This window comes from Neopsephotus bourkii, unplaced genomic scaffold, assembly GCF_033783945.1.
Source record: "Neopsephotus bourkii isolate Nb327-2 ecotype Australia unplaced genomic scaffold, CSIRO-AGI_Nbou_v1 NB_72, whole genome shotgun sequence".
Classification (NCBI taxonomy): Eukaryota; Metazoa; Chordata; class Aves; order Psittaciformes; family Psittacidae; genus Neopsephotus; species Neopsephotus bourkii.
The window spans coordinates 33070-45338 of record NW_026900589.1 but is presented as its reverse complement, the minus strand read 5'-3'; the positions used below and the strand labels follow the sequence as shown (position 1 = coordinate 45338).

Genomic DNA, 12269 nt, shown 5'->3' with positions numbered 1-12269 from the left:
GGGCAGAAGAGGCGCGCTCCGATGCCATGGGTAGCGCGGCCAGCGCGGGGGCCGATGGGACAGCGGAGGACCGGGGCTGGGGCGGGAATGAGGCGCTGGTACCCACCGGGATGCGCGGGGGAAGGAGGATCCGGACACATCCCCCTGGATCGGGCGCTCCCGGGGCTGACGCCCCTCCCAGCCCCCTCCTCTGGTGGCACCTTCGCTACCCAAAGCATCCCAGGGAAGGGCTGAGGACACGTCCATGGCTGCAGCGTCCCTGCAAACCCCAACGGTGCCTGGAAGGGCTCAGCCCAGGCTGCTGCGGGACAAAGGAGAACAGATCCACGCTGGCTCTGGGACCAGTGCTGTACCTGGACAGCGAAGGGTTCCCAGCTGCTGCAGCAGGCCCTGGGGTCCTTCCTATGACACCTTCAAGCATGCAGGTCCCAGGAGGATGATGCTGGACCCTTTCCAGCAGTGCCCAGTGACAGGACAAGGAGCAATGTCCAGAAACTAAAACTCAACAAGTTTCACCTCAACACAAGCAAGAACTTTCCATGGAGGGTGGCAGAGCCATGGCACAGGCTGCCGGGGGGGTTGTGGGGTCTCCTCTCTGCAGGCATCCCAGACCCTTCTGGATCCGTTCCTGTGTGACCCTGCCTAGGACTGGGTCATCTCCAGAGGTTCCTTCCAGCCCTAACGATGCTGGGATCTGTGTGCAGGGCTGGGCAGCCCTTAGGTGAGTGGTTTAAACTCCCTCAGGCCAAGCACTGGCCACCATCTCCCACCACCAGGCACAGCAGCAGGAGCACCTCAGCCCGCTCTGCGTACCTGGTGGGAGAAGAAACCCTATGCTGTTATTTAAAAGCCCCAGAAGGACCCAAGTCCACCCTGCAGCTGCTTAAATGCTGATAGAAACATTTCAGACCAGGTCCTCTTGCAGAAAGGGTTTAAATATTTGAACCAAGCTTAGATATACCCCTTCAGGGACAGATAGGGAACTGTTTTCTCTATGCCTATTCCAAATCCCTGTACAAACACAGCCATTAGAACACAGCATCAGAAGCTGCTCTGATAGTTCCCACTGAACTCTCCCCCCTAGACCTGTCTGTGCCACTCTGGGGCCAGTGGGACCAGTTTGCAGCCCCATGCTACAGCAAGCAGCAATTCTGGCTCCTCTCCCTTCGGAGGGCTCAGCTACGACCCTTATGTCAGATTTCAAAGCTCTCCTTCCCTCTTGAGGACATAAAAGCTCAAAGGGGAGAAAGAAAACTCAAGCCCTCAAGCTGCAGCCTTCCACTGCAGATCTTAAGTCGCTTCTGGCTGCTCTGGCTTTCCATCATCCCCTATCCAAACCAAAGCGTGTTTCAGGATGGTTCTTGGATCAAGCAGGTGTCAGTCGAAGCCTGTTTTACACACAGCAGCTCCTGTCTCATGGCCACGGTGGTTCAGACATGGATTCCGTGGGCAATGCAGCACCCACGTTCAGATGCCCCAGTGCAAACGCGTGCACGTCGCAGACCAAGGGAGCAGCTCCCATGGCAGAGCATTCATCAAGTTTATCACAGGCATGTTTCTGCCACGCTGCCTTCATCCTGTGCTGGCACGAGGCTCTGCTGCTCCTCTGCAGGCTGTAAGCAGGAGGGTAAGGCACTGGCTCAGTGCATGGGTACCTGCTGCAGAGCTGGCGGAGGAAGAGGAGGGCAACACAAACCCATGGCACCGCATCCAAAGCACCCTGGTTGAGAGCCTTGCAGCAAGGAGGTGGGGCTGAGATACCTTTGGGGTCACAGGGAGGGCTGTGGGGAACAAATGCACTGAGGGTCACCAGCTCCAGAGCTCCCACCATGCACAGGGCACCCTGCACCACCAGCCCCTGCACCCTGCGAGGGCTGGCAGCCTTACAGCGTGCCTTTTGCTTTTGGCCACCCTTGGGAGCACTGTTGGCCCCACTTGGGAAATGCCCAGCCTGCTGCACCCCTGCCCAAATAACCCATCTACATCTTGGGCCAGGATTTTCTCTTGCAGGATTTGTCTTGGGATGAGGGATCCTGCTCCTGGTCTTTGCATACACCACGGGCTGTGAGTTACTGGTGGTTGGGATCAAACTGGGCGTTTTCCCTCATTTTTTAGTACTCTGCAGCGTGAGGGTAGACCTGGCGCCTCTGTGAGCTGACAGCGGCTCCAGGGAGACCAGACACAGCCCAGATGCCAGTGTCTTACTGTGAGTATGGGAGGGGAAAGGGAGTCAGGGTGAAAGCTCCCTGATGCTCGCCTTTCCCCATGAGCTGGCCCTGCAACCACCATGGGCATGGATGGGAATGGGGCACAGCCCTTAGGAGTGACTCTTCATGGGCATTTGGCCAGTCTGGGATGAGAAGAGGAAGGCAGAGCTGCACTGCTGTGTCTCAGCACCTCCTTATGCTCTACAGGATGGAGCTTTCCTCTGTTCCTGATTCCCTGTGAGATAACATCAGGAGCAGAGCATCCTCACACCAAAGTGGTGTTGGCTTCCCCACATACCTTACCTGCGCAGCTAAACGGGAACAGCTTCTGTGGGGCTTCCTGTGGGCTGCTGGGGGTGAAAGGGCTCCACATCATGTCCTGTGGCAAGACTGTCACAGGGCTGTGGCTGTCCCCATTGCTCCCAGAGCTGCCGCAGGCTGCAATCCAGACGTTCATTAGGACAGCTGAGGAGCGGGTTGGTCAGAGGAGGGATTGAGATATTAAATACTTCTCTGTCCACAGGAGCAAAGTGACTCAGTCTGGGGTCACATGAAGTGTCCTTAGGGAGCTCATTGCACCGGCCAGTCCCAAGACTTCCATCCGTGGAAGCTCCGGAGGCACAAACCAGGCGGGTTTACAGGCAGGAGAAGACGCGTGTTAAAGATCTGTCCTCACTGCAGTGAGTTACCTGATCCCACCCCACAAACCTGAGCTCACCTCGGGGGTGTTTGGGGCAGGGATTAAGCTGCGTGTGGGATGATTTGGACCCGCTTGCAGTCTCGGAGGACCCCTGTTCCTGAGCACCAACCCTGCAGCCCCCGGGTGGGACGGGCCCTCTCCCAGTGCCTGCTGCGGGGGAATGGACAAGGGAAAGCACCCGACTCCCCGCCTTGGGTGCCCGGGTCCCTTCGGGCTGCCCAGCCCGGCTGCCGCAGCCCCTTCCCGGGGGTCGCGGTACCGGAAGACATTTAACACACACACCCCCCCCGGAACAAACCGGCCCCGGGCCGAGCCCCCCCTGCCCGCTCTGCGGGGTGGCTCCTGCAGCCGTCACTCGGGACCGGGGCTTATCCCGGCGGGAAGCGGAGCCGGGCGGGAGCGGCAGTCCCGGAGCCGCCCCCCGCAGAGGGAGGGAGGGACAGAGCCGAGCCTCGCCGAGCGGCCACGGGGAGGAAGGGAAGGGCACCGGGTCCCCCTGCACCCGCTTTCCGTGTATCCCGGTGCGCTGCACCCCCCTCTGCACCCCCTTTACCTCTGCATCCCCGCTGCACTCTCTGCCCCTGCACCCCGTTTCCCGTGCATCCCTGGTGCGCTCCCCACTGACCGCTCCGTGCACCCCTTCTCCCATCCATCCCTGCTCTCTCCCCGCGCACACCCCTCCTTCTATGCATCCCTGCTGACCTCTCCGTGCACCCCTTTTCCTCTGCATCCCTGCTCTCTCCCCGTGCACCTCCTCCTGTCCCTCCCGGTGCAGTCCCCACTCTCCCGTGCTCTCCGGCCATGAACAGCTCGGCCGGGGGCTGGCAGCCCGAGGCAGTGCTCATCCCGCTCGCCTACCTCCTCATCTTCCTCATCGGCACCGTGGACAACTGCCTGGTCCTGGCCGTGCTGCTGTGCAGCGGGCAGGTGAAGAACACCACCAACATCTTCATCCTCAACCTGGGGGTGGCCGACCTCTGCTTCATCCTCTTCTGCATCCCCTTCCAAGCCACCATCTACACCCTGGAAGGGTGGGTATTTGGGCCCTTCATGTGCAAGGCCGTCCACTTCTTCATCTTCCTCACCATGTACGCCAGCAGCTTCACCCTGGCCACCGTCTCCCTTGACAGGTAGGAAAGGGGCTGGGGGGGTTCTCCCTGTAGCCTAAGGCTCCCCCTTCTCTGGATCCCCCTGGGCAGAAGAGAGGAGAGAATTCCCTGGAGCCAAGCTGTGACCTCCCAGGGGAATCCCACAGCATTCCCCAGTTCATGAGGGCAAGGAAATGCAAGCACTGAGGATAGGGTCCAGCAGAGGTTGCCCTGGGAGCCCTTGTCCGCAGCTGGAGGAAGCTTTCAGACCCTGAAGCTGTAGGACTGGGGTTTATCCAGAGGCTCTGGCAGCTGAAGGGCAGATGGAAAACCAGAGAGAAACAAAGCTGAGCCCTGCACAGCCCCGGGATGCATGGAGAGATCCTCAACTTTCCCCATGGGAAAGCAGGCAAACCTCAAGCAGACATTGGGATGTTGGAGGTGGGACACTGCTTTTGCTAGTAAAAGGGGAGGGTGGGGAAAAGCCCCTTTCTGTCCTGGTGCTGTCCCTTGTCCCAGGGACTGTCCCAGCCTGGCTCAGGGTGGGTTTTAGCCAGGAAGGTCTGCACAGGGCAGCCTGGGGCTCCTGCCTGTGCCTCTCCTCACCCCAGCTCTCCTCTGTAAGAGCTGGTGAGTTACTAAAAATCCCCAGCAAGCGAGAGGCAGGGAGCTCCTGGTGCAGCTCCATCAGTGCCCAAAACCCGTGCGAGGGCACTTGGAAGGTCCCCCTGAAAATCCCCTGGGAAGGGCCATGGCAGCCCCAGAGCAGAGCTGGATGTGTCCACGGCACAATGCTGCCTCCCAGGACAGCACCCCAAAAACACAGCCAGGGGCTCATCTCCTACAGCCCACAGAGGGGAACAGAGGTGTCAAGCAATGGGGGCCTGAACAAACCCCCTGACGTGGGTGTAAGGAAACAGCTAATTGCAGGACTGAAGATGGGCGATGGGCTTCAGCATCTGTCAGCATGAGGAACACCGTGCTTGGGGCTCATGGGGGCTTGCTCCTGCCTTCATATCCTCACTGCTGCTATCGCTTGTGCCAGGCAGGCTGATGATGGAGTGAGGATCTGCTGGAGTAGGGAGAGGGACGGAAAGGGACCATCCCCATCCTCTCCACAAGGGAGCAGAGAGGGTGACAGAACAGGGCTGGGGGAGAGGTTCTTCCTCAGCCCACTGCGCTGCACAGGGACCCTGAGGAGCCCCAGGGATGAGCTGTGTGACTGATGGCCCTGGAAAGCTCAACTCCATCACATATGTCCTTTGTCCAACCTGCTCCTGGAGCAGCTCCCCGTGCCCTGCCCAGGACTGCAGTCATGTCCTTTTCCTCCTGCAGGTACCTGGCCATCTGCTACCCCCTGCACTCGCGGGGGCTGAGGACACCCCGGAATGCCCTCACTGCCATCTGCTTCATCTGGGGGCTTTCCTTCATCTTCTCGGGCCCTTACCTCAGCTACTATGAGGAGTTCCAGCTGGCCAACCTGACCGTCTGCCACCCCATCTGGGAGAGCTCCCAGCGCAAGGTCATGGACATCTGCACCTTCATCTTCAGCTACATCATCCCGGTGCTGATCCTGAGCCTCACCTACGTGCGGACTATTCACTACCTGTGGAAGTCCGTGGACCCTCTCCAAGACATGTCAGAGGCCAAGAAGGCCAAGCGGAAGGTCACCAGGATGATCATCATTGTGGCCATCCTGTTCTGCCTCTGCTGGCTGCCCCATCACCTGCTCATCCTCTGTGTCTGGTTCGGGTACTTCCCCCTCAATCACACCACGTACGTGCTCCGCATCCTCTCGCATCTCATCTCTTATGCCAACTCCTGCGTGAACCCCATCGTCTATGCCCTGGTCTCCAAGCGCTTCCGCAAGGGCTTCAAGAAGATCCTCATCTGCCTCCTGCACCAGGAGCCAGCCCACAAGGGGCACGTGGCCCAGGTGATGAACACGGCCAGCACGCTGGAGGCAGAGCTCAGCGAGGTGACCCATGGTGGCCGCTCCTCCCTGCGCTGCACGGGCCCAGCCCAGCCTTGGGGGAAAGCGGAGCTGGGGAGAGAGCAGCAGGAAGCTGATGGCTCCTGCATCACCTTCAGCATCACCTAGCAGAGCTCCTTCCCACACCATGGCTTTGCAGCGTCCTGCAGCATCGCAGGCCTGGGGATGGGCTATGGTTTGGGTTGAAATGCATCAAAACATACCCTTTTTCATTCAAATGCACCCAGGTACCGTACCTGTTGAAGTGATGGTGCTGACTGCAGACTCAGCCAAGCAATCAAGCAGGGAGCCAAGGGCAGGATTTGCTTCCACCATGCACTTGCTGAGGGCAGAGATCAAACTCTCATGTCTCATATGTTCCTCTGCCATAGCTGAACTTACATCCAGTTGCATCTACACCTGGAGCCTACTGAAAGCTCTGCTCCCTCCAACCAACACAACTTCCAGCTGGGTGCACTTTTAGGTACATTTGGGAAGTCTTGGTTCATTGGTATCCCGGTTCAGCAGCTGAGTCCCAGGGAACCATTGGCCACAGCCCCATGGGCAAAAACCTGGCTCAGGTAGGAAATCCAGGAGAGAAGCATAGAAATCAGGACAGAAACCTTCCAGTGCTGGCTGAGCTGCCACAGCTCCCTGGGGCTTGTGGCTCCGAGAGGTTTCCCCATGGCTGGAAGCTGGAACACATATCCATAGCCCAAGTATGGAGTGCTGAGAGCACAGAGCACCACCACCCTGTGCTGCTGCTGTCCATGGCTCTCCCTGGCCATTTGGGTGCATGCGAGGCTCTGGCTCTGCAGCCCAGGCAGAGGTCACCAAGGACCGGTGGGGTTGGAGGAACACAGCCATGGCCCCACGGGAGAGGTTGTGCTGCCAGGGGAAGGGGAGCAGGGCATCAATGGCTCAGTGCCGCCCGCAGCCAGCTTGGCCATGGCTCAGCACTGCAGACCCAGCAAGGTGCTTGTGGAAGAGAGAAAAGCTTTCCTGTGGCCATGGCGTAGGGCTGGACAACCAGGGCTGGGGGGGGGGACGGACCCCAGGCAGCTGGGGAAGCCTCAATAAAGCCCTTTATCCTATGTGCTGTGTCCAGCTCCATTGAGACACCCCAGAGGCTGCAGCGGAGGAGAGGCAGGTGCTGGAGGGGTGCTGGGGGGGGGGGGGTGGAGGATGGGGGTTACCTCCAAGGATACAAATGGGGGAGGTTCAGGTTAGACATAAGACAGGAGCTCTTCCCTGTGAGCGACACCTTCCCCTAGAGCAGATTCTGTGATTCTGTGCCCTGCAGCATCTCAGGTTGAGATCTGTGCGTGCAGCCACGTGTGATAGGAAAACAGGTCCAGGGAGGGCAAGGAGGGGAGCAGGGTCAGTGTCTCCTCTGTGGTGGCATTGAGCAGATCCGGGATGTTGCACCCCCAAACATGCCAGCACAGGGACCCCTGTCCTTGGGCAGTGCAGGGGTGGTGTGGGACAATGTCTCCATCCTCAGGGCGAGGTGAGAACTGTGTCCAGGAGAGGGCTGGGGAGGGATACAACAGCTTGCCAAGCAGAGGGGGGTGAGGGCAGGAAGATGAGCTGTTGGCTGTGTTCGAGTGCCTGATTCAGTGTCTGCCCTGTCTGGGAAGGGTTGAGCAGAGGAGATAAACGCAGATCTAAGTAATGAAGCTGTTTATACGCTTGCTCCCGGTGACTTATGCTGGGAGCAGGCCTAGACTAAATATCGTGGTTATTGATATGAGGCAGTGGCTGATTTATGGCCCTTTGCATGGGGACAGGAAGATCTGGTTATAACAACACTCAGAAGGGGAAAACAAATGTTTGAAAGGCAAAAGCCTCCTGCGGAGAAAGGCCAAGTGCTGGGGATGGGTGTGGAGGGGGTTGTGTCTGTGTTGCTGGGCTGCACCCCCAGACCAAGAGCAGCAGGGTCATGGAGGGGACCCTGCTCCTCTGCTGTGCTCTGGGGAGCCCCCCCCCCTGCAGCCCTGATCCAGCAGCACAAGGGGGACCTGGAGCTGTTGGAGCAAGGCCAGAGGAGGCCACGGAGCTGCTGCGAGGGCTGGAGCAGCTCTGCTCTGGAGCCAGGCTGAGAGAGCTGGGCTGGGGCAGCCTGGAGAAGAGAAGGCTCCTGAAGGGGAGACCTTAGAGCAGCTCCAGTGCCTAAAGGGGCTGCAGGAAACCTGGAGAGGGGCTTGGGACAAGGGATGTAGGGACAGGCCAAGGGGAATGGCTTGAACCTGCCAGAGGGGAGACTGAGCTGAGCTCTTAGGCAGAAGCTCTTCCCTGTGAGGGTGCTGAGGCGCTGGCACAGGGTGCCCAGAGAAGCTGTGGCTGCCCCATCCCTGGCAGTGCTCAAGGGCAGGCTGGACACAGGGGCTTGGAGCAAGCTGCTCCAGTGGAAGGGGTCCCTGCCCGTGGCAGGGGTTGGAGCTGGAGGAGCTTTAAGCTCCCTGCAAACCCAAACCAGTCTGGGATTCTGTAAGAACAGTAGAGAACGAACACGCAAAGGAAGGAGAGGGAGCCCTGCCCTCCCCTGTTAACAACTCTAGAGCTGCCTGGCCATCCCTGTGACTGTTTTGAGGACACATTCCACAACACCCCAATCCCAGCTCAAAGCATCACTGCATCCCCTATACCTGGGCACCGGGTCGTTTCTGGTCACTGCTCAGCAGCACCAGTGGGACATGGGGCTGGGGCAGGCTCTGCCTGGGGGTGCACCTCACTCCTGCATCCCAAATCCCCCCAATACACCCCGTGCTGCTCTCATCCTCAGACAGGAGCAGGAAGGGGCTCTGTGATGGTTGTTCAGCAAGGGCTGGGCCTTCAGAGGTCTCTGCAGTGTGGCACACACAACTGCTCTCCTTGTTTTATGGATCCCCCCCCATCCACTGGTGCTTACTCATGTGTAGGCAGAGAAGCCTGGATCAGCTGCTGGATCATTACAGGATACTACAGTTATAGAGGGAAAACCCACCCTCCAGCTTACCTGCTGTTGCCTCTGTTCACCTGAGGAGGAAGCCACCACCCTGCTCCACCCAGCCCATGCCTTGAGAAGCCCTGCAAGGGCAAGCACAAGATACTGCTGCCAACATAAAACCACCATGGTAAGCAACTGCGCCCTGAATAACAACATACCAGATGGACAAGACAAGAGCACTATGATCTGCCACCTCCCAGCTGAGCGGGGACAGGCTCCTGGTCCATTCCCTTGGGAGGTTTTATCTTAAATGAACACTAGAAGTCCCCTTGTTCCAGTAAAAGCTTAATAAATTGGATGCCAGTGGAAGTGGAACATAAATAGGCTGCACTCAGCTCCTATCACATCCAGCCCTGGGCGGGGAGCTGAGGAGCAGGGGTTGATGTGAGCTGTCCAGCACATGGATTTAGTGCTGGGTTGAAGAAGCTGGTTTTGTCTGGGGTTTTGTTCTGTTTTCAAACACTTCCTCTGCCAAATTTGCTCCCTGGTCTCATAAGCAGCCAAAGGGGGGTTGGGGCCAAGGCTCTTGAGCCTCTCACCTTCATCTGCTATACCAGGCTGCAAACTGCACCCACAGCAGCCCTGGTCACTGTCACTGCAGGGTTTGACAAACCCCTTTCGCTACCCCAGAGAAGTGGGTGGAAGCCACAGGAGCAGGTAACACACCAGACCCTGCACATCCCCCCAGCATGGCCCGCTGCAGGAGAGACCAACACAGAACAGAACTGGGGCTCCAGCCCCAGAACCATCAGCCGAGAGAAACCATCAGAGATCAACCCCAAAGCCCTGGAATCAGACACGTCCCCAGCCTGGTCCAGTCTGTCAGGGATTCACCAGCAGCCAGAGCAGGGCAGGAAGTGAGGAGGGGGCTTGGAGCCCTGGAGGAAGCCACGCGGGAGGCAAAGGGGGCTCAGCTCCCGCAGGGGTGTGAGGAGCTCAGCCGGGCCGGGTGGTGCCGGCTGCCAGGGCGGCTCTGATGAGGATGCTCTGACATTCCTTACCATAAAAAGCCACGGAGCACAGGGAGCCGCTCCCCAGCGCTGCGCAGCATCGGGTGCCACTCAGACACATGAGGTCAGCCCGGGAATGGGGGGGACACACGAGGGGCTCCCCTGCTCCCACCCCATGGAAGGCCAGCAGCTGCTGCTGCTCCCTCAGCAGCTCTGGGCACTGCAGCGGGCATCGGACAAGGCTGAGATCCCATCCACCTCCACATGGCCATTCCCTGTGCAGGGGAGAGGCAGGCGGTATGGGAAAAGCAACTGGAAGGCTGGATTTAGGAAACAGGGACTGGGAGTTTCTGCTTTCCCTGGAGCTCAGGGAAAACAAGGGTCTTGGGCTCCCGAGAGCCATACACCAGGGAGCAGCAGAAGCTGCCTCTTCCCCTGGGTACTCACCACCTCCAGCTCCTCCTCACTGCACAGCTACCACCAAGCTAGGACTCAGTAGCCTCTTTACCCCCTTTCCTCGCTAGAGATGTGGACAAGGAACCCTTGGGGTAGGAAACAACCCAGCCAACTTCTGGTGCTGTTAACAGAGAGACCAGAGCAGGGGAGTGGGTCGTTGTGCACCCATCTCTGACTGCATCTCCCCACCTCTGAGCTGAGCTGGTCCAGCTCCTCATGGCTCCAGACTAGTCCAGCTTTCCCATGGGGAAAGGCTGACAGTGGAGCCCAGAAACGCCTTTTTCAGTACTGGCCATGCAGAGAAGTTCCCAGAGCCTCTGGAGAATGAGTTGTGGCCCCATAGCAGTCCACCCATCTTCTCTGGGGCCTAGTGAGCACAAGAACATCAGTACAGGGAGATACTAGCTCCTGTACACTAAGGCTCAGATGCTTCAGAAATCACAGAATCCCAGACTGGTTTGCGTTGGAAGGGACCTTCAAGCTCCCCCAGTTCCAACCCCTGCCACAGGCAGGGACCCCTTCCACTGGAGCAGCTTGCTCCAAGCCCCTGTGTCCAACCTGGCCTTGAACACTGCCAGGGATGGGGCAGCCACAGCTTCTCTGGGCACCCTGTGCCAGCGCCTCAGCACCCTCACAGGGAAGAGCTTCTGCCTAAGAGCTCAGCTCAGTCTCCCCTCTGGCAGCTCACAGCCTTAAAAGCTGGAGGCAAAGCTCCCCCTTCCCTCCCCTGGCTTTGCCTCCAACCCTTCCAGGTGAATCACCTCAACCCGGGGTGGGCTGCAATAAAACATGCTTTACAGACTCAACCCTGAGCACATCAACCAATTCCACCCGCTCTCCTGGAGACAGAAATTCAGGTCAGACCACTGTGGTGGCAGAAACAGATCCAGAAAGATGGAAACCAGCTCCTTCTGGTGTCAACATGTGGGTCCAGCAGGCTTGACACTGCACATCATGCAAGCCAGCAGCACTTTGCTTATGCTTAAAACCACTGTCTACTGCCTGCCAACCTGCAAAGGCTCTTGGAGCTGGCAGAGGGATCAGCTAGCACTGAAGCCTCAGCGTTCCTCAAGCAGTTGAGCTCTGAAAGCAGGAGGGAAGGTCCCTGCAGGGAGCTGTGAGCCTGCGCAGCCAGACCCATGAAAAACAGCCAAGCAGGGACTGTCAGGATTCGAACCATGCAGTGGTCCAGCTGCAGCTGGATAATCCAGGGATGGGGCAGCCCCAGCTTCTCCAGGCACCTTGTGCCAGCACCTCGGCACCCTCACAGTGAAGAACTTCTGCCTTTTATCTAACCTGAACCTCCCGTTTCAGTGTGAACCCATCACCCCTTCTCCTATCGCTACAGTCCCTGATGAAGAGTCCCTCTCCAGCATCCTTGTAGCCCCCTTCAGACCCTGGAAGCTGCTCTGAGGTCTCCACGCAGCTTCTCCTCTCCAGGCTGAACAGCCTCAACTTTCTCAGCCTGCCTTACACGGCAGAGCCCAGGTCCCTCCAGCTCTCAGGGCTCTGTCATGACTCCCACCACCTTGCACAGGACAGCTGCTACTGGGACAGCTCCTGAAACACTGGGGGAAACAAAGCCAGCCAGGCACAGCCACTGGAGAGACTCAGCATCGCACCCCACCACTGAACTAACAGTTACAGTGTGAAAATCCTTTGGGATCCTATAGAACCAAGATTCCCCAAACCCATCAGGGAAGCAGGAAGTTTAAGGCCTTCTGCCCTTAACAGAAGGGCTGTACCCATAAGAGATTTTTTGTTTTGCCTTTTTTAAGCAACTCACCATGTCTGCTGCACATAAAAGCATTAACACTTACACCCAGGCCTGAAGATGCATCAATGTAAAAGCCCACACAGCAGCCTTTGCTCCAGATCCATGGAAGAAGGGAAAGGCAGCCAGGAGG

The 12269-nt window shown here is 58.4% G+C and overlaps 1 protein-coding gene across 1 annotated transcript; it reads left to right on the top strand.

Moving 5' to 3' along the window:
• Window positions 1-3675: 3675 nt before the first annotated feature.
• Window positions 3676-6575, top strand: GALR2 (galanin receptor 2). Its single transcript, XM_061354361.1, is given in 3 exon segments — window positions 3676-4037; window positions 5331-6015; window positions 6018-6575. Coding segments are annotated over 3 exon segments (1062 nt in total). The 5' UTR covers window positions 3676-3708; the 3' UTR covers window positions 6066-6575.
• The last annotated feature ends 5694 nt before the right edge of the window (window positions 6576-12269 follow it).